Source organism: Neodiprion virginianus, chromosome 3 (assembly GCF_021901495.1).
Source record: "Neodiprion virginianus isolate iyNeoVirg1 chromosome 3, iyNeoVirg1.1, whole genome shotgun sequence".
Lineage (NCBI taxonomy): Eukaryota > Metazoa > Arthropoda > Insecta > Hymenoptera > Diprionidae > Neodiprion > Neodiprion virginianus.
This window is the reverse complement of record NC_060879.1, coordinates 34,217,344-34,238,069: the sequence shown is the minus strand read 5'-3', so window position 1 is coordinate 34,238,069 and position 20,726 is coordinate 34,217,344. Positions and strand designations below refer to the sequence as shown.

Genomic DNA, 20,726 nt, shown 5'->3' with positions numbered 1-20,726 from the left:
TGTCCCTGAAGTCGAGTTTCACCAGGTAGCGGACCTGGAGCGCAGGAATTACGGAGCGCTTGTCCTGCAACTCGAGTTGCACCAGGAAGCGGACTCGGAGCGCAGGATCCAGGAGGTAGAGAACCCGGTACTCGAAAACTGCGGAGCGCGATTCTCATACGTCCGCTCTACTGCGCGGTTGTTTCCAGACTGAGGAATTCGGCTAGCAGATTTTCGTCTATATAGACCGATGACGTCTAGAGAAAAAAAATTTTGGGTGACGTCGCGTCGCTTATTGAACATCCGAACATCCGACATTCAAAATTTGGGTTCGAACTTTAATACTATGTATGATATGATATTATTACAGTTGGTAAGTTCTCTGCATAAGTCTTATTTAAGCATGACACAGTATTGTGGTATAATAACTAGTATTGATCTATCGTTCATGCAGTCGTTCATTTCTTTTTGCTATCGTAAATAGTAGCGTAATACGCAAGAACATTTTTGCACTCGCTGTGTGTGGAGAAGTTCGTATTTATACAATATGCAAGTATAATTAATCGTATTATAAGTCACCTTACGCTGGCAAAGCTGCGAGCTTTCTGACGAAGAGTTATTCTGATCTAATTTTCCTTTCACAAAGGAAAAGTTTCACGTAAACAGTAGATCTACGAATTTTAGCATATTGATCTTTTATCAGGCTGCCAATATTCCTTGATGATTTGAGCACCTTTTTCAGCGATCATCATTACAGGTGCGGCCATATTGCAGGACACAATGTCTGGAATACTGGAGGCGTCAATGACACGGAGTCGCCGTATTCCACGAACGCGTAATTTATGGTCGAGCACTGCCATTGCTGGAAGGTAAAAATGATCCGAAGCTTTTATTTTAGAAAGCTTTCGAAATTTATCGCATTTATTTTACGGCTGAAAATTCTTCCCATTCAGCGGCAACTTACGATTTGCTGATGTTCCCATGGCGCAAGTGCCGCATTGGTGATTCTCCGGGTTTGTTCGCTGACGAATCACACAATCCCAATAATCGTCACTATTGAATTGATGATGAAGACAGTTCTCATCCGGAGTTCTGTCCAGCTCGACTCCAACCCTTTTCAAGGGCTCCGTTTCAGCGAGGGCAATCGCCATGCGAATACCCTCTCGGAGTTGGGGTATATCATTGGCATCCTGGAAGTAATTCCCATAGATCTTTGGTGCCTGGTGTGCATTCTTACTTCGCAGCCTCAAAACGCCTCTGGATCGCGTTCTCAGTAGAGTCGGGACAATACTGTAAGAAATGTAGGCGAGTAATAGAATATTATAGAGAATTATTAAGACGAACGGTTCCTATCGATGATTTTCATTGATAGGATGATCAATTGTTTCATAGTAAATATCAGAAATTACAGATTTTTCGAATATGGGGTTAATTGAATGTTAAGAGAGGCAAATGGGTTGTTCAAATGCCAAGTGTAAGAACCAAGCGACTCGACTAATTATGAAGCCCGACTCGTCTAATCAAACTTCTCGAGCCGGCTGCTCGAAGCTGGCTTTGAATCGACAGCTTTATTAGGCAACCAGTCAGACACCAAGGTTCACCAATACCCCAGGTAGTTAACAGTACACGCTATATTTTAGTGAACCAGATCACCAGGTTGAAGTGCAAAGTAATGCTTTTCCGAAAGAAAATAACTGCCTCGCCACCGTGAGATTCTACGATCTAGATTATTCACCAAGAGTCACGCGCGGTCCGTTTAACGAGACTTTGGGTTCAGAGTCGCATCGCCTCGTCTCCTACAAAATACGATACGGCGAGGTGCGAAAGAAGTTCGATACAGTACATTAACCCGGCTCTTTATGCCATGCGAAACGGTTATTCACCGACATGCAAGTACTTGCGGTAGGTTTCCTCTCTGCTGCAATTTCATCAATCGAACAAGTTCCAAGTGAAATTGAAATCAATGGCATTAACCGCGTCGTAAGCTCGCGCGAAAGGATAAATCGCAGTGATTTACGTTTTCATGGTTTACCCTAGAAAATGCTTCAAACGTCTGTAATGGACCAGTTTCCAACTCTTCAATGCCACGCGCGCAATTGTATCGTAAGCCTTTTACCCTTTCTGCTTTCCAGCTTGTTCTATAAACATGAGAAACAAGCGTGAGGTCGCTTACTTGAATCGTCGTCCGCCCGGATATGCTATCTCGTTCGGATCACCGGTCCGTGAGTTGTTCGCGTTGTAACCTGCGAAGAAAAACTGTATGTGTGGTCTTCCGTCCCGAACCCCTATGGTTGAGTAAGAAAATCCCGTGACTTGGCATAATCCCGTCGAGGACATCGGTCCGCGTCTACCGAGAATGTATTCCTTCACGGCATCAACGTCCAGTAAATTCGTCGCCGGCTCGTCAGGCACTTTGAAGTTCACAGAGACAGAGACGTGATTTTGGAGATTGGTACCGACGCCTGGAATATCTTTGATCACTGGAATACCTGGAATACCAAAAATGGCGCTTGGTATTAACGTTCGGCGAATAGGTGATCAAAGGACGATGGGTCGTAGAACGAATATTGAATATAGGATGAGAGATTTCGAGGAATCCTGACTCTATCACCGCCAATTAAATCCGTGATAATGAATCGCGAACAATGTATATTATCGAATTTGAAAACAGGGTACGTTTTTGCCCCTGTGAAATTTCCTAATTTCTCAAAATTGCGTCACAGCCCAATGATCGACAGAATTAATCAACGCGCCTCGCGCCCCGTGTCCCATTATAGGTACAGGGTAAAAACCAATCATCGAACGTCGACGATTGTCACTGCACGCAGAGATTCATGCGATTACAATTAGCCCACATTTCGCGTAATGGGATAGCAAGCTTCCAACGGGATACAGCTCTCGATCAGGCCAGGTTAGCGAGCGTGTTTTGCAGCCCAAGTTGTTAGGGGTTGTTTTATCGCAGTTCTTGTTGCCCACGGGGCGAAAGGTTCGGTTCACGGAACCGACGGTATATTTATGCCAGTCCCAGGCCCAACCCAAGCACAGAATATGACCGTGACCCTGTTCCCACGAATTCGCACCCAACCGTCCACTTGGAACGAGTCTCAGATTAAAGCTTCGGCTTCGATTCTAAACCGCAAGCTACTTCCCTATTGTTCAGCGGGCGTGAAGAGGGTCAGCAGTTATTAGCTGGTGAAACAGCGGCTGCTGTGGCCAAAAACTAGGACTAATTATTTTATGATTACGCGAGGGGGCAGAAGACGGTCGCATTTTGCGCGAAGCTGATATGGTTTCTTTTGCGTGGCTGTTGCTTGGAAAGTCCACATATGTTATTATTTTAACTCTGTTCGAAAGAGTTTGTTGTTCGGAGTTTTTACACGATACGAGTTGAACGATTTTTTCGTTTAGAGAAGATTTTGACGTAGAGTCACGCGCAAGTTATCATTTTCAGTGAACGACTGAGTAAGAATAAACTTTATGGGATACATTTCATATCAGCAGCAAAAAAAAAAAAAAAAAACATAAATTTCACAGTCAAGTTACAGCGCAATAAAAGTTGTAATAAATTTTGTAAGGTATTATTTAGGTTGACATTTTTTGTTAGAAATCAAATGGTGATATTGAATTTCAAAAATAACAATTGTTTACTACGATGAAACGTGGTTATAAATAGGTATGTTTCGCTTGAACTAAGCTTAAGGCTTAAACACCGATTCCGACTGAATGAGGAAAACTAACCGTGGGCAATTCATTACATTCCGTTGTTCCGCAGTTAGAGACCGATTTAAAAAATTCATGAAGCGAGAGTAATGAAATGTTCTCAAGTTTGCGAGTGTATAATTTACGAATGGCAAGAAACGACCCGGGATTCTACATATTATTCGGCTAATGTAACGAGAAATCTCCAGGGAGGGAAACCGTAGGCCGTGCCGAGAGTCAACTCTTTGCTTTTACTTACATTAATTCACTTGGGAAGTGGATTTGTTTGACGCCATAGAACCGGGTTCGCTTAATTTGCGCAGAAATCAGACTCGTGCCTTCCTCATTCACTACGCGTCTCTCGTTCATTTCATGGCAACTGAGAGCGTCTCTTCAGCTCCAGCATCAAACCACTCCAGATCAATGCAGGAAAAACAAAGACAAGCGACGCCTTCTACTTCGAGGATGTATTTCGACAATCAAACTTTGCTTAGGGGAGCCTCCGGTGAAACTGCTAAGTCCGGCATTTCTCAATAGAACTAAATGCTCGTCAGACTTCTTGTTTTTGAAACATCTCAAAACCGAAAAAATGTTTTTGGTGATGCGTGTTCTGGTCTTTGATAGGTTTCAGAATACTTGCTCTTATTTCTCTTGAGCAAGGTGTCGGGCTGTCGCATAGATTTCTTTTACGATTCCTAGCATCCATACGAAGAATGCTTTATGAGATCGCTTATATTTTTTTATGCCCTATCCGCAACTTTTTCCGATTTTTCATCGTGTTCGCAGGATCTACCCGGAGAATACCTAACATCGGTCAATTTTTTCCGAATCCTATTTCCCGAACGAACATCGTGTTTAGAAATATTATCTTGAGATTGAATGAAATTCTTGGAACATTTTTTGGTCTGATTTTCCGATCGCAGTTCTATCAAATTCTAGCGCTTTTCCAACCTATATTACACAAAGCGAGCCGAATATTTACCACCACCATTTCTTTTTTCACATACTGCGTAGCGATTTGTACGATTCCAGTTGTTGACTCGCTTTGCAGTGTCAGGAGACTATTAAAATCCTTCTATTGATCCGGGGAATCAAAGGTCAACTGCAGTTCATCGCTTGTAGCCGAATATTGGCTTCCTCCAATTCTCTACCTTTCTATAGCGCGGGACGATTTACCGCGGATGGTTTTCTCCCGAAAACTTCAACCCCCATAGAAAATATTCATAGGTCTTCTCCTCGACCAATTGTCAAACAATTTCATACGTGGTGTCACTTATTTACGGAAATGGATCTTTGCGCAGGAATTTGCCAATTACAATCATAAGTGTTGGTATTCACTTTGGTTTTTTCTAATTTCTTGCGTATAATTATAGTGCTTGTCAATTTGTTGCTAGTGACAGAAAGAAGACAAAAAATTGAATTTTGGGTCTCTTTGCCTCTCATCGTGAATTGATCGTTGTCAATGTTTCACTCCCACATACACTCTATATACCTGTAAGGAAATAGAAAGTCCTTTACCTTATTCAAATCTGCAAGGAATGTATTCTTTCCGTTGCATTCGAATTTAAGGATCTGCACAGCCCGCTGGATTATTGGCTTTGCTGCTCGAAGTCATTTTCGTCGTCGTTTGGTTGCGTAATCCAGTTTTCTGTAGTTGGTCCGTAAAATTGACCAACGAACAAGAACCGAGGGGGAATTTCGTCGCGCGTAACTTATTCGAAGTTAAGAACAAAAGAGGCCCTGGAAAATGACGAGCCATTTATTTACACACCGCGATGCTCTTCTCTAAAAATTGACAAGTCGACCATATTTCAAGCGTCAAGAAATTACAACTTGCAAAAACTTTTCGGCAAATTTCATGAACAAAATTAACAGTTAACCAAGCCTAGATTCAGTCACCTTTAGACATCGAGAAGACGCGTCAGTCTCTACAAAACACTAATGAAAATATTTGATCGAGTTGACAATAATTTAAAAACCGAGAAACCAGTCACTTAGAAACACCAGCTACTACCTCCTATAACTTCACGATTTAATTAGATCTCTTGGATAATTTTGACAAGCGATTATACATTCAAAGCGTTAAGCTACGTTTATAAAGCTGCATAGAAAACGATACGCAACAAACCATCCTACAAAACACCGAGATAAGAGTAGAAAAATCTTCGTACCATCGAAAGCCTGACTGGCACTGGGACCGAAAATGTGCAACGAAATCTTGCCGGAGAACGTGAACCTCATATTGGACGAATTCGAGAGAGCGCTCTGTCTCCCGATTCTTCTTGGAGTATTTTATTTCACCGTTCTGCTCGCCATTCCGTTGGCGACGTCGGTTTACTGCACGACTCAAAAATACCTAAAATCCAGCTCAAGGAAATCGGGCAGCAAGAGCAAATCCTTCGTGAGTCAAATCAAAGGTGGGTCAAAAAGCACTGTTACTTTTTAAATAGTTTTCAGCAAAGGTCACCGATCGTAAGACCTCTTCATTGACTCCCGTTTCGCAGGCATGATCGGCTTGTCCCTTTTCGGCGAGTCCGATTCGGAGTCCTCTTCGCCCTACCGCAACCCAAGGTCGGCCGATTCACGGGCTTGGATATCTCCGAATCAGGACTTGGACGAGTATGACTGCCAGGACGACGATGAGGAGAATGGACGATAAGAAATAGCGTCGGTTGAATCGGTCCTGGGCTCTTTTTTTCAATCCGAGACGCAACAGACGCTGATTCGCGAGTTTGGCTCACCAATTTGGTGCACCGCGATGATCATCCAAGGCCAAGATTCGTGATTTCTTTTATGAGTTCTACATTATTATCGTCGTTTGGTGTTTTCCATTATCAGTCTCATAACACTCAATCTGCCCCACAGTCTGTGTAATCACTTGTAACGTAAGCATTGAACGTGAAATAAAAGTTTGCCTGTTGTAATTTCGACTTCATTTTTAGAGGGCTGGTACACAACCGGCGGAAAAATTGACAAACCGTTCCCTTTCTTTTTCAATCACTTGTAAACACGTGGAAGATTTCATAGTTTAATTCAGAGGAAGAACGAATTTCACCGTTAACGGATTATGCAGATGCACGGTGTCTTTCGGCGATAATCTGAAAGCGATTCGACGCAGGTACGTGTAAGCTTTTTCACAATTCGTCCTTGTCGAGATGAGTATTTCTGAGAAAAAAACGGAAAATCCATTAAGTCAGTCATTTGTTTTAGCTGCGACTAATGGTTCTCTACCGGAAGTTGTCGATTTACCTAGAAACGAATAAACCATTCCTCCAATTACTCCAGGGAAAATTTCTCTCGATTCTTCCGTTCTCCTCTCTATCTCACCCTGTATCGTTGTCTCATTTTCACTCTCTCTCTCTCTCCCTTTCTCTCTCCTTTTCCCGTATCCCTTTTTATCTGTACCTATTATACGGAAGAGTAGTCACGTTCTATTGCGAAAACAGCAATTCTTCCTCAGCTTCGGGGTATATATATGCATATACATGTCTATTTCACCTAGGAGTTTATGGATAAAGATGCGGAAAGAAGATAAATAAATGGTACTCCGTGGCAAGACTTATGACATGCATACATCCCCGTCTTCTCGTACACACTCACCGCTCGTCGTGTTTGAAGCGTTCCTTTGGTCGCCCACATCCGCCGTCATGCCGGCGTTGGCCGGGCAGTTTCACCGAAATCTCCCGCTTATAGATTGACAACGTTCACCAGTCCCGAGTTCGTCGTCGCTGCCCGATTCTCTGTTCGGTGGACGTTTAATCCCCCGGAGTTTCACGGGCAGCAAATAACTGGGTCAAAAAGTTCTTTTCGGCCGAGCGAACCCACTCGTTAAAGATCGAGTTAGACCTCGTTGCTCTCCCCGAATTCTCGCGGAGGAGGAAGTAATGGCGCGAGAAACGAGGCTCGCTATGCTCTGGCTAATGGGCGCTAGACGAACAGAATTCGATTAATTTCTGATCAGTTTGCTCGGTGACAACAGAACACGATACTGCGGCATAGCTATACCCTGCACTCTGTTTCCCCATCGGCGAACTTCCGGAGTCTAGTCGTCCTAGACGCCTCGTTGACTAGCGACGGTGCGCAGAATCTCCGCGTCCATCGGTCAATTAATTATCATATCAACCCGCTGCAAGTGCGCGAGTACAAAGTCACGATATATCGGTGAAATTCTCGGAGAGAAATTCCAGATGTCAAACGTTGTTCGACGGTCACTAAACCTGTATAGGTATGAATCGGTGTACACTGTCAGGAGACTTTCTAAAAAAAACATTTCGGATGAGTTTTCATTTTTATTTCAACAATTTTTTTTTCTCACAGAAAAATAAACGCCTTTGAAATTCTGCCGAGTTGGATAGATTTAGAGCTGTGTATCAGACGGGTCGATCCAGAAGCGGAATTCTCGCGATACGGACAAAAACGCTGACAGACATGCACGCTGTGTACATATTTTCTTATCGCTTTGGAAGCGAAGTTTGGATAAAGTTTATGCGTACTTGACAAACTTTTTAATCAAAATAACGTGGTGAATATCTTTTTCCACTCACGATTAAAATCTCATCGCTGCTGCCGAGGTATACACATCCCGCAGGGTAACTTCCCACTCTGTCGTTTCTCGCCCTTGTCCTGTTTCGGCTCCTTTAGGTCCTGGTTTAGCTTCGGCTGCCGCTATCTGATACACGTGTTTTATCTGATTTCGCGTCCAAGCGCCTGAGAAATTGCACTGGGAATATATCGCCGGTTAAAGCTGACCGTGTGCAACAGGATTCGTTAAGTGATATCTTTTGGAAGCTCCTCAGAGATTCGTTATTTAAACCTGTGTGTCTGTTCGTTACGATATTCCTTTTTTTTTTTACCGTATAGATAAGGATAATCGTACAGCTAGAAGACCATCAGAATAGAGCGTAATGTGTTATTATCCGTAGGGTGCTCAGCAGATCTTGGCACAAGATTGAAATTCAGTTGAGTCGTTTGGTTTTGAGCCCAGATCCATCGGTTGAAACGAATCGCAATTAAAGCTGATCATAATCAGAGATGAAAGGCGTCGTTCGCGGTTGGCGGTTTGACGATAATCGGATCGGAGAATTTTACCCAATTGGAAAATTTGTCGCAAGATACAGCCGGGACTTTCCGTGCAAAAATCGACTTCCTCCTATTTCCTTTGGGATAGAAAAACGGTGAGCGTTCTATCGCTTATAATTACACGAAGAAACTTTACCGCGAGAGTTGTGTGAAATCGATAGATTAGGCAAACGAATTCGATGGCCACTTTTCTTCACCCTCTTTTAGTATCCATTTGTTCCGGCCAAACGTTGACCTCGACGCCATATATTACATTATACACATGCATACACTACACATTTACGTTAACAAGCGTCGTCATTTGTAACCGTTACTTGAAAGCCGTTGCATTATACAGCTTTAGATTCGAACGCAAATGCCAACCAAAATTGTTATACATATTAGGCAATGGACTGCAGCCGCTGTGCGAAAGTGGTTAATACACGCTTGAATAAACCCGATTGCACCAAAACCATATTTCGACGTTTTCGCCCTGCATATTGCCGAGGAAATGCACGATATTCCCCGCAGCTTGCTGCATTTATGTGCCACGTATATAACCACACAATTTTACTGATTTACATGCGAGTGTTCGTGATGGACAACCGTGCGGATTTTTTACGCCCAGTAGATGCCACGATTTGGAAAATAAAACGCGCGATACACGGCCTTCGCGTGGAAGCTAATAACGTCAAACGCGCGTTCAATATATGTGGGCGAAAAAAAAACTCGACCAATAAAAAATAACATTTGTATCAAGCCGGTGACGAAAAAATAGGGGATCTGAAATACGCAAATGCATTGCAGTAACGTTGGAATAATTTTTAAACAGTAATGTTAAACGTTGCGCGTAAAGTCATACGACATTCATACAAATGCAGGGTTTTGTTGTTAGATCGTCGTTATGCAATTCCAAGTGATTTTCTTCCTTCATTTCATGCGAAGGTGCAACGTTTTTATTTTAGCCAACTTGAAGATCAAAATTGAAGCTAGGACAAAAAAATTAGCAAGACGTGACTGCATTTGTCCGAATGTTGTGGTCAAACTTGGACGCAATGACACGAGACCAGTGATATTTTGCTTATTTTCCACTTCATCGCTCAAGACGTATCGCGTATATGCATCATAATGGCAATCGAGAGTAGAAGGGAGAGTGCGAGAATAAAGAATAGTCTCGAATCTCATTCGGATTTCATTCGGCATCTTGACCTGGATAGGAATTAATAGAACTGTCAAACAACGATATCTCGCCAGGATGCTGACTGAATCAGCAAATGCTCGCCCTCGGCGTCGACGGCTAGACGTTCTTCCGCTCATACCAATGCGAAATCGTAGTCCAAGAACAGACACGAGTTACACATACGTTTCAGTGTCCACTGCACTGGGGAAACTCATAATTTTCATTCAATCCCAGAGAAATTGGTATGAATCACGGAACGTCTCTGGGATAAATTGAATGTTATCGTGTTATCGGCTTGACGTTGAAAATGCACAATTCCCAATAACGGACGTGATAAATGTCATCTGAATACGTGAACGGTCCGCAATTTTGGAAGACCAGATTTCAACATACCATCTTGAATCTCGCAACGTTGTCCCAAAATTCGAAATCAGAGCAGTTCCAAAAAACCAATCGAACCTTTTTTTGTTTTTTTTTTAATTCTGCACTGCGACACAACGTTAATGCAATTCCGTGTATCATCGAAGAAGCAAACGCCAAATTTGTGCTCAACAATCACAGTAACACACATTGTAACGCACAAATGTAGAAATGTCTGATACCGCTAAAGGGACCAAAAATACGGATTAGGCAAACCGAGTGAGGCAGGGACGAAGGTCCGGCTAGAATTCAATTAGCTAACAATAATGTAACGGTAGCCAAAGACCGTGGCAAAGGGGAGAGAAACATCGTGGAGCACGGGGTGGGGGGGGGGGGGTCGAGATAGCGAATCGGAGCGTGTGGCATTGGGAACGTATATTCCTAGTACGGTTCGGTCCAAGGGGTCAAATGTCAGGGGTCGAGGCTCGTAGATCGGGTGACCATGCACGGAAAGGGGTTGCCGAGTGTCGGTGGCACGGAGGGAAAGGGGTGGAGGGGCGGAGGGGGGGAGCTGTCGACGACAGTGATTTGTGATCGCTTTGCGAACGCATTGCTTCGCCCTCTGTTCTTCCTTCTTTCGTCTTACAACTGGCAAAAAAGGAGGAGTGCTGTTAAGACCAGGAGGAAGCTTGCCATGCTACGCGGCGAACCGTGTTTCCGTTTGACATCGATAGAAGTGGGGCTCAGACTTTTTGGGAAAATGTCACGCGGTAATAATTCGAGTAAAAATCGCTCGTTTTCAGCACGGCAGTTGCGATTATGGGCTGAATAGCGGTGAAACGTTTTTGAATTTAGTGGGTAAAAGACTTGGCAAGATTTATGCCAAATATTTTAATTATAGTATCTGTTGGATCGATTAGCGGGTAAGGAAATCTACGTGTGACGCGTGATCACGAATACGCAATTTGGGACCGTTACAATACATGGGCTAGTAATGTTAGAATATAGCGGATTGTATCGTTATTGTAACGATGCGGCTTTGGTAAGAATCCTTATTTTGCAACTTAAGGTTTGTTTGAAATTCAGGAATTCGTAATAACGTCCAATGCATACCAAAATTTTGAAAATCAAACACCTTTCAAGTTATTAGAAAGTTGCCAAACAGTGGATTTGACTTTATTATTTCGTTACTTCAACGTTATCATAACTTCAACGTCGTCTAATATTGACGTCAGCCTGAGGATGAATAAATATTTATTCACTCCAACTTGGACTCACCTAGATCTTTGAGATGGTCTTTAGGTCCGATGCCAGAAAGCATCAGCAGCTGCGGCGACTGCACGCTACCGGCGCACAGGATCACTTCCTTCCTGACTTTAGTCACTCGCGTGACTCCGTGTCGTTCGTAGACGACGCCGACGGCCTTTTTTAATTTCGGGTCAACGATCACTTTGAGTACCTGAATCATCGGGATTGTCGATCGATTGAAAACATGCGCGTGCATGTTCATCACAAAAAAAAAAAGGAACAAGCAATCAATGTTACCAAATCGCAGGAATGATCATTAGATTTCCAAGCAACTGATATCCTTCGGATTTAAGGGATCTATATTTTTCCGCGTTGAAAGTTGCTTTGATCTCGACGATAAAAAATAAAATATGCCGTATTCACCATCGCGTTGGGAATGATGTGAAGATTTTTTCTTCCCATCACCGGCTCCAGGAACGCTTTGGCGGCGCTCATCCTGATTCCATGGTTCTGCATCGTCTGCGCCAGCGTGAAACCAGGCTTGACCCCTGCCCCCAGATCTTCGCCAATTGAGAATCCCAGGCTCTTCGCAGCCGCAAGAATATCCCAAACGAGCTTAGGCTGGTGTGGAAACCTTTCGACCGGAAGTGGTCCTCCGGTTGCGTGATGCCCCGGCTGCGAAGAAATAACAAGGTTGAGCATTATGCGGCCACTACACGAGATGCCGCTTTCATCCTTTTCCTCGCTTATTCCGGACGGACCCTCGGAAGCTATACCTCATCACCATCGAGAGTGGCTTCGTCCGTTTTCGACCATCTTTCCCACCCGACTCTCTTACGATGTATAACTTACTTAGCATTGGCGAAAGAGAAAAAGACACGGGCTTTTTATATTCCTCGGAAATTCATATCTCGCGTCTATATATTCAAATCATTCCACGAGCAGATAGCTCATTTTACAAAGGTCTTGGGTTTGTTTAAACTACGCAGCTGAGAACTTTACAGTGAACTTGGGTGGGATTACTTTAGAAGCAAATCAACGAACGAAAAACGGAGCCAAATTTGTAGTCCTTCGACGATATCCGTGACACACCAACGGGCACGTTCGCTTGAGTATGGCGAGAATTAATGATTGCATGGGAGAAAGGTGGTCCGAATATTGCGAAGAGCTTAATTCATATATAAGACTAAATATGTTTGCCTCGGTCGGTCCTACATCAACCTCTATTGTTCAGGAGTTTCATTTATATGAGCCGCGCATGAGTGAAATTGCCTCGCTGCGTGATATATTGTTCCGAGACACAGGAAAATAAAACAAACGATGAGAAAAAGAAAAAAAAAAAAAAACATCCGAGAACCGTAGTCAGGTGGAGAAATATCTTTCCGAACCAGCAGTTTTGGTTGGTAGGTGTATAAAAAATACTGTCAAGTAGGGAAAAAACCGGCTCCTGTGATTGGTTTAGTTTCGTGAATCGCCATCGTAGCCCCGTTCTTTGTAAAATATTCCAAAACCGCAGAAATTATTGCCAGGTAAACAGTCCGCGGTGCATTCGAGACTACGCAAAACACCATCGACTCGACTTTCAGCAAGATTTAACCGAAGCTGATGCTCGTCTGCATTACAGTTTGAGAACGTAGCGCTTCTGATAAAATCTCAGTTTTCGTGATTTCCAGAAAAATATTCACCAGCATCCTCGATTAAAAAAAAAATCAGAGGCGACTCTGTCGTTTCTTCTCGATTTCTCGATAAAAAGGAGGGTTACAACCTTGAATACTCCGCGCATACTGTTTCCACAGGTTTTCATATCCTTTCCGTGTCTGGATGTAAATTTCTGATCCTATGTTTTCGTCAGTCCAACGTAAATATCCAGAGGTCTGTTTGCTGAAACCGTGATATTTTTACGGTACGTAGCCACTATTTTTCTTTGGACTCTTGCGTAGCCAAAGTTTTAAGAGAAATTCAAGTCCATTTTTCGATATGCCGTTCGAAGGATTTGGCCGAATTCTATACGGTTTGTCCCATTTATACGGTTATATATGCATGAATTGCACGCATGTAAACACGCACTGCACGTCAATCGCCTCTAGTAAAATGGGTTGGAAGTTGCGCGATATTCTCGAACAGAGCTGATTGCGAGTGGTGTATTGATTAAAGTGTAAATGCGAAGAGCCGTAGGTACGATTTGCGAGTTTGCCAAATTCGCTTCTGGCCGATAAATAGAAATTGAAGGAATTTTCACTCGTGTTCGGGGCTGTCGAGGGATGATTTTAGATCCAGGCTTTCCCTCGGCTCTTTCGGGATCCGCGCGGGTTCCATGTACCGAGAAAAGAAATGGGTTTGAAAAAGTGGATAAATGTATTGCTGATCGAATTTCGATGGTAGCTACGATTCGGGAAAATTTCCATACTCGAATTCAATCGGAAAACAGGAGCAAACAATCCTCAACTTTCAGAAATCCTTTATACAGAAGTGACGAATGTTCGGATCAGGGAAATTTACGTTCAGGGTACAGACGAAATGCTCGGAATTTCTTCGACTCTCCAGCTGTAGTTTCCTTTCGGCTTCCGCAACATTTTTCCTCACCTCGGTTGGAAATCCAGAGCGCAATGCGCTTTTCTCCGCATCCGCTGCACGTGACGGTTCATCGTTCGTTAGATCAATGGAGCTAATAAAATAAAAATCCGATCGCCGCCCACACCTTTCTCCTCCGATTCGTTTGCAGCATTGAATGCACGTACCGGCTCCCCTCCCCCTGCCCCTTCTCTATCAATATGTTACACCCCTGCGATCTTCTCTTATACCACCAGGCTGAGCCCAAGCGATCTTAGATTAGACATTGAACCAAATCGCAAGGGGCATTCTTGAAAGTTTCACGTCACATTTCGGCACTCTTTATTCCTTCTTGATTGGAGAGCAAAAATCAACTTTGTTTCGGTCGAACGGAGGAAAAATCTTTCCGGCTTTCGATAGCTCGGAAGATAATTATTCGTACTGTTATCTGCTATGATTTTTTTCCCGATTACCCAAAGGCTGCACCTCGAGATGGGGCCGTTTGAGTTTAGTTCGAAAGCATCAGGCTCATCCGACGATGGTCATACTCTTTGAAAACGAAGTATTCCAAGAAATCAGAAAATGTAGGACACTCGATACTCGCAACGTGCAGTCGTGCCGTTCGAATCAATCCGCCCTGAGCGTACCGGCCACATAACGAGACCAGCCTTTGGATGAGCTTTTCCATCAGTCCGTTTATAGAGGGTTCAGACATTCTCCCGTTTCGATATCGTGATAGATCGTAATTTGCTGATGAAAAACCCCGGGAGCAAGGGCTGGGAAAAAGAAAGATAAAAATTATACGCCAGAAGAAAAGTAACGTTGCATATATGCGTCTGTTTTTCTGATTCATCATACAGCCGTCCGATAGGTAACACTTTTTTCAATCCTGCATAATTATCGTTTTTCACCCTCCGATTGATGGGCCGTGACGAACGAACAGTCGTAATCTGCATTCAGTTTCTGCTCTGACGTGTTTATTCACGCCGTTGAAAGTTAATTGACGACCATTTTGATTCAGGAACGTGCGTCAAGTGAAAGGATGCGGTATGAATTAACTGTATTGTAAATTTTCATTTCTAAACGAAATTACAGTCCATATGCTTAATAAATTTATGACTTTTGAGTGTGTCTAATATTCGCGACTCGATGTAGTAACTATATTCTCCAAGTGTGACAATTACATTTGACACGCAAAATTACGCGTGGTAAGTTTCCTAGACATCGGTTTGACTGTTATTCATCGTCGATGGCTACTTGGATTCTAAAAGTGAATAAAATTTCCGTTTAATAGATGTTTCATGTTGCCGAGGATTTCAACTTTGGACGACACTCGAGCCCACAGATGTGGTTTTAATATTTTAAAAAGGCAGGCAAAGTGACGTCCCAAAAAAATTCTTTCATGAGCAATCCCTGTGTTTTGCATAATGAAGGAGCAGATTACATCTTGATGGTTTTTTGAACACTGTGACGGCATCTGCATTCTTCCAAGGTCCGAATACCGTAACGCACCAAACATTCATTCAACGACATTTTCACTCAGGTACCAACTCTAAGATTTAAAACGCTGGTTAAATGGAACCGTCCTCAATAATCCTCGTTTTATGTACAATCAATTCAAGAAAGTTTGGCTTATTTTTTAACACTGACTAGACGTCGAACGTTTCTTCAACCAAAGAAAGATAACCACGCGGCATATCGGACTTGGAACACGTTTTTCGACTGATCCTCGCATTTTGTGCAAGCCGTTCTGGAGCTAGAATTTCTTTGAAATAATGTTCACATTTTTCGGCACTAACGACTGAATGACGTCACATATAACGTAACAAAATAGCCTCGTTAAACCTCGCGCGGGCGTCAACCAAAATTAAAATAATAAAAGTGACGCCACCGCATCATTTGTCATTTGTACAGGGCTAGTGGTTCAGGCCAAATGCTTCCTGCCACGACCGTAGACCAGTGCTTCATTTCACTCCGCACTGTAGTCGTTGGTGTTTTATTTTGGTGTACGGTACGGTGCATGTAATAGCTTGCACGGTAATTTGTCAGAGGCGTGATAACGTTACATATTTTATAAATCAACCAGTATTGTGCACTAATCCGGCAAAACTACCAGGGCGATTGTACTCAGACAGTGCAATCGGCATTATGCCGAAATGACGTGGCTTCGGTGTAAACTTCGAAACAAGCTGAGGCAGAGATATTGGTAGTGCACACGCGTTTCGCAATTGGCACAGATAACTTTGACGACAACTTGTTAACATCGAGCTTAGAGTAAACTTGTATCAGAACCTTCGGGGGACAGTAAATTCACAAGTATGACGGCTTTGAAATATCATCACGGAGTAACTCTAAGCATTTTCTCCAATTTCAGCAGGCGGTGAGGAGAAAAATAAAATAGGTGACAGCGTACGATTTGCCTGGAGATAATAAGACTCGATTTACACTCGATAAAATTCGCACGGATCTTGTACAAAGTTTCAGACATCTGACGGTTCACCGTTAGTAAGGGGATTTTTAATCGGGTCTTTCGAAATGTCGGTGAAGCTATAGCTTCTTTTAGATTACTTTGGGTACCTTCAACCAACGCGGAGACAAAAGAAGTCAACTTGAATGGGCCAAGGCCTTCATTAGATGTGCATCACAAAAGACAGTGAAAGTTATTTGATTTTCATTTACTCTTGAGTAAATGGATGAAGGTAAGCTATATCTTAATACAGCGATTATTTCACATTTCGACTCACATTGAGTGTGAAAATACGCAAAAGGATTCATGGCCGTTGTCACAAGTTATATCGCGATGCGCAAAAATACAATGTCAAACTGACGTAACGAATTTGGTTTTTGTTAACACACGATAATGAGCTCACCTCTACGATGCAGGAGCCAACCTCTTTATTATTCTCACTGCGTTGGAAAAATTCCTGCACTTCCTCCCAGGACCAGCCAGGCAGACGCCACCCGTCGTAGTCCTTGGCACAGCCTCGCATGTACATCATTCCATTCAGGACGCTTGTACCCCCTAAAACTTTTCCTGAAACAGCAATGCATCACAATAATTTTCAGCATTAAATATTTCTTCTCTACCTGCAAGTGCACTCAAGAAGTTTTTGGATGAAATTAGATCAAGCTACCGCGATCGCAATTTTTCATTCCGGAGCAGCGCTAAATGACGGAAGCCGATTAGAGCATCCGTGGTGTAGTTGCAGGCTCGTCAACCGTACGTCGCGTACAGAGGAAAAGCAGAAATTCCGTGAAGTTCCCAGAGCCGGGAAGCATTCGAATAATTTTGGGGAATCCAACTCGAGGAGACTCGATTAAGGCGTGTAAGATTGGGCCGCGTCGTTGAGATTACCTCTGGGACATTGAGCGCATCCGTTCGGTTGTCCGAGGAAGGCGTTACTTTGTGGTTCCAAACGGAAACTCCAGTCAATGGAGGAGTTTTGATAGTTGAAGTACATTCCTGGAACGGCGGTGGCAGTTGGCGCCGGACCTCCGGCCTCCAGGAGCAGGACCTTCCAATTTGGGATTTCGCTGAGACGTGCAGCAACGACGCTGCCCGCGTTCCCTGATCCAACTACGACAAAGTCCACTTCGTCCTGCGGGGCCGAGAATAGCGATGACTTGGCTTACGGTAAATCAGGAATTAGGCACGCCGTTGCCTGGCAAGCTGGGCCAGGCTCGCTTAGGTCAGGTCTTACATTGTAATTTGCATATTTATTAGGGAGCTTCTTACCAAATGGTTGCTCACGATCGTCCCTAAACGGTCCCCCAGGTCGTCTCTACACTTTAAAATATCCTCGAGAAAAGTCATGAACTTTTCGCTCTCTCTGGGACAGGTACTCGCCAGCGAACCCGCCTAGAATAGATTATTAACAAAGTTAGCTCCGTTGAAGTGGCCGCTTTCAACCGGCTTCCTCCTAAAATCTTTCTGCGAAAAAAGAAGGAGACGCTGTTTGTACACACATAATAGTCGAAGGGAAGTTCCTCCTCCAACTTCTCAATTGGTTCTGTCTACTCGCGACTTGTTAGATAGGTAAATTTATTCAATCACCCATAATTCGTATTCAGAGCGGCAGATGTTGCTATTATTTACGGAAATCGTCTCCCGTTACCTCATCAGCTGTGGTAGCGGTTGGTTCCATGCTGTCAAGGAGATCGGTTAGCAATTTTTCATTCTTTCGAAGAACGTAGTCATCTGTGTTGAAATTTTCATTGATTTCGTTGCTTACTCGAGGAACGGCCAGGCTGGTAAGCGATGTGGATAAAGATGATATCAGAAAGATTGTCCATGATCTATCAACAAATGAGAATAATAATGAAACAACAACAACAACGATTACATATCCATTTTTTCACTTTTTTTGGCAACAGGGGTGATTGTCGTGATGTTTTTGCGACCGGTTGTTTGGCCAACATTAATTCTGGAAGGGTTCCGAGACCTGTAGCGCACGTATTTATCTTCGAGAGCTCGAGTCGTTGTATTTTTTGTGCCAGCGCTCGAGCCGTGAGATCGTGCGAAAAGTTGCCTTAGAAACAGATCAATTCTAAACTTTAAGCATCACTGGAAAATATTTTCCATACAACACTCGAGTCCACAACGAAGTTCTTTGTAATTGATTGGCAATGGTCAAGTAAAGAGTTGGAATGAATTAAAACGGGGAAACGAGTGGCAACGAACGCGTTTCGGCCCTTGAATATACTCTCGTTCGATGAAAAGCTAATCAAAGGTGCTACAATCACGCAACATCTGCTTTTCGATTCATATTCGACACAATACCGAGTGTATACTTCGAGTCTAATGAACGGTTGAAAGATTCTCGGGATTCCCATTAAACATCATTCATGTGTATTGGCGCTTATAGATTTGTGTATAAATATTAATCGACGTGGAAATAAATATCGAACAACTTGCTACGCGTATGCAATTGCAAAATCCTGTGAAAAATACAAATCACGCAGCCGTTACGAGCTGAGTGGAAATCGCGGCTGTTATACGTAGATGAGGTCCCGCAGGAAGGATGTCAGGTCGGCACGCGGTTTGTTCGATAAATTTGAATATAAGAGATAAAGCGTACGCCATAAATTTCGTAAGTAAACAGAGTAACGTCGGGCATTAATTTGATTATGGGGAATTAAATGGATTACCTACGCAGAGGCAAATCCCATGGCAGCCCTTACGGCACTCCATGCAGGTAAAGTAGCCCCTCCTAACCGAGCAACACACACCCAATGAACACTCTGCATCGCCGTGTTTCTATCCCTTACAACTATACCGTATATACCTCCACCTACAACCTATAACGTATATCGTGCTCTGCACACCCCGTCTGAGTGCAGGACACGCGTAAAGAGGAAACTAAGCCCATACATCACGCGGCAAGTTCCTCCGTTGCTGTAACCCGGAACACCCATTAACGAACGTGTTCATAACCGCATAGTCAAGGCTGCGCATCGACTTGTGATATTGTTTTCAGTTGAACCGTACCTACGGGGACATCGCAGCGTGGGGTGTCTGCTATGATTTGAAATTACATGCCTCGGAATTGTTCGATTTTGTTTATTTTTTGTTTTTTTTCCAAAGCATTTGCCGTTTGATCGGGGCGAACGTTAGAGGTGATAACTAACTTCGATGTAGTGTCGATAAGGATGAGTGAAACTTGGAATTGCCGGATAACGTGAGTCACCAAATTTCGAAAACTAAAGGTGTGAGCGTAAAGTTTAAAAATTGCACGATTCACGTGATGTAAATGAAGCAACAGCGTACATCTGGACTGATATAAAGCTTGAAATTATTTACCAACTTACAATGATAAATTGTTTGTATTATTAAAATATTTGTGGCCGAAGAGAAATACTTCCAAACATTCAACAACGGCAAGTCTTGTATAATTGTATGTATACTTTAAAGTGTAACAAATTTCATTGACAATTAAAGAGACGATAAATTATCGAACGACATTCACAATGTCCAGTGGAAAGATAGTGAAGATTGAAATGAAAAACAGATCTTACCTTGGTACAGGAATCATTGCAGCAACGCTGTTGGTTCGACTAAGAATCAGGATCACTAAAGCATCACTGTTATATAATACCGAGAAAGAACGATATTCGCACGTCGTCTTGTTGATTGTTTGTTGAAATACGAGTCGTTGCCATGCCGGTTTTGCCAGCTGCACATCATAAAATTAATAACATACTGAAAAATTTTATTCTTCACGGGTCTGAACTTGAATATTTATACAGAAGTTCACTTGCGAGTTTTAATTTCCGGGTAAAGTGCTGAGATTTCCTATCAAAATCGTGGGCTTAGAAATTTTTACAACTAGGAATAGATTTACGGAAATTGTACGGTTGCCGTACATGATTTTTCTCATCGATATCCACAGACAGCATTCATTCATTTCGTACGTTATTCGTATCAGACGGTGGGAAAAGAAACGCCGATAATCGAATGGTGTTTCGAATAAACACATCACACTCGTGCGGGTCTATTTTTCAGCATTTCGCAACTCGCGATAATTGGAGTATCGTGTTTACGCTATTACATTTCCGTGTTTCGCAACGTGTAATACGATGTGCATTGAAGAAATACCGCTGTTTAAACGAACGTGCCGGGTCAACCAGCTTGAAATACGCCGTTCAGCAGTTC

The 20,726-nt window shown here is 43.1% G+C and overlaps 1 protein-coding gene across 2 annotated transcripts; it reads right to left on the bottom strand.

Annotated features, from left to right (window-relative positions):
• Window positions 1-388: 388 nt before the first annotated feature.
• Window positions 389-20,116, bottom strand: LOC124299939 (glucose dehydrogenase [FAD, quinone]-like). 2 transcript variants are annotated; one of them, XM_046753415.1, is made up of 10 exons: window positions 20,090-20,116; window positions 18,190-18,370; window positions 17,811-17,933; window positions 17,430-17,673; window positions 16,945-17,108; window positions 11,948-12,199; window positions 11,555-11,735; window positions 2,153-2,468; window positions 944-1,269; window positions 389-841 (listed from the first exon to the last, which is right to left on the bottom strand). In XM_046753415.1, exons 1-10 carry the CDS (start codon window positions 20,104-20,106, stop codon window positions 660-662), a joined length of 1,986 nt encoding a protein of 661 aa, XP_046609371.1. In that variant the 5' UTR covers window positions 20,107-20,116; the 3' UTR covers window positions 389-659. The 2 variants fall into 2 exon arrangements, with proteins under 2 accessions (XP_046609371.1, XP_046609372.1); XM_046753416.1 differs by lacking the exon at window positions 20,090-20,116 and having other exon boundaries at window positions 18,129-18,256.
• Between the last annotated feature and the right edge of the window lie 610 nt (window positions 20,117-20,726).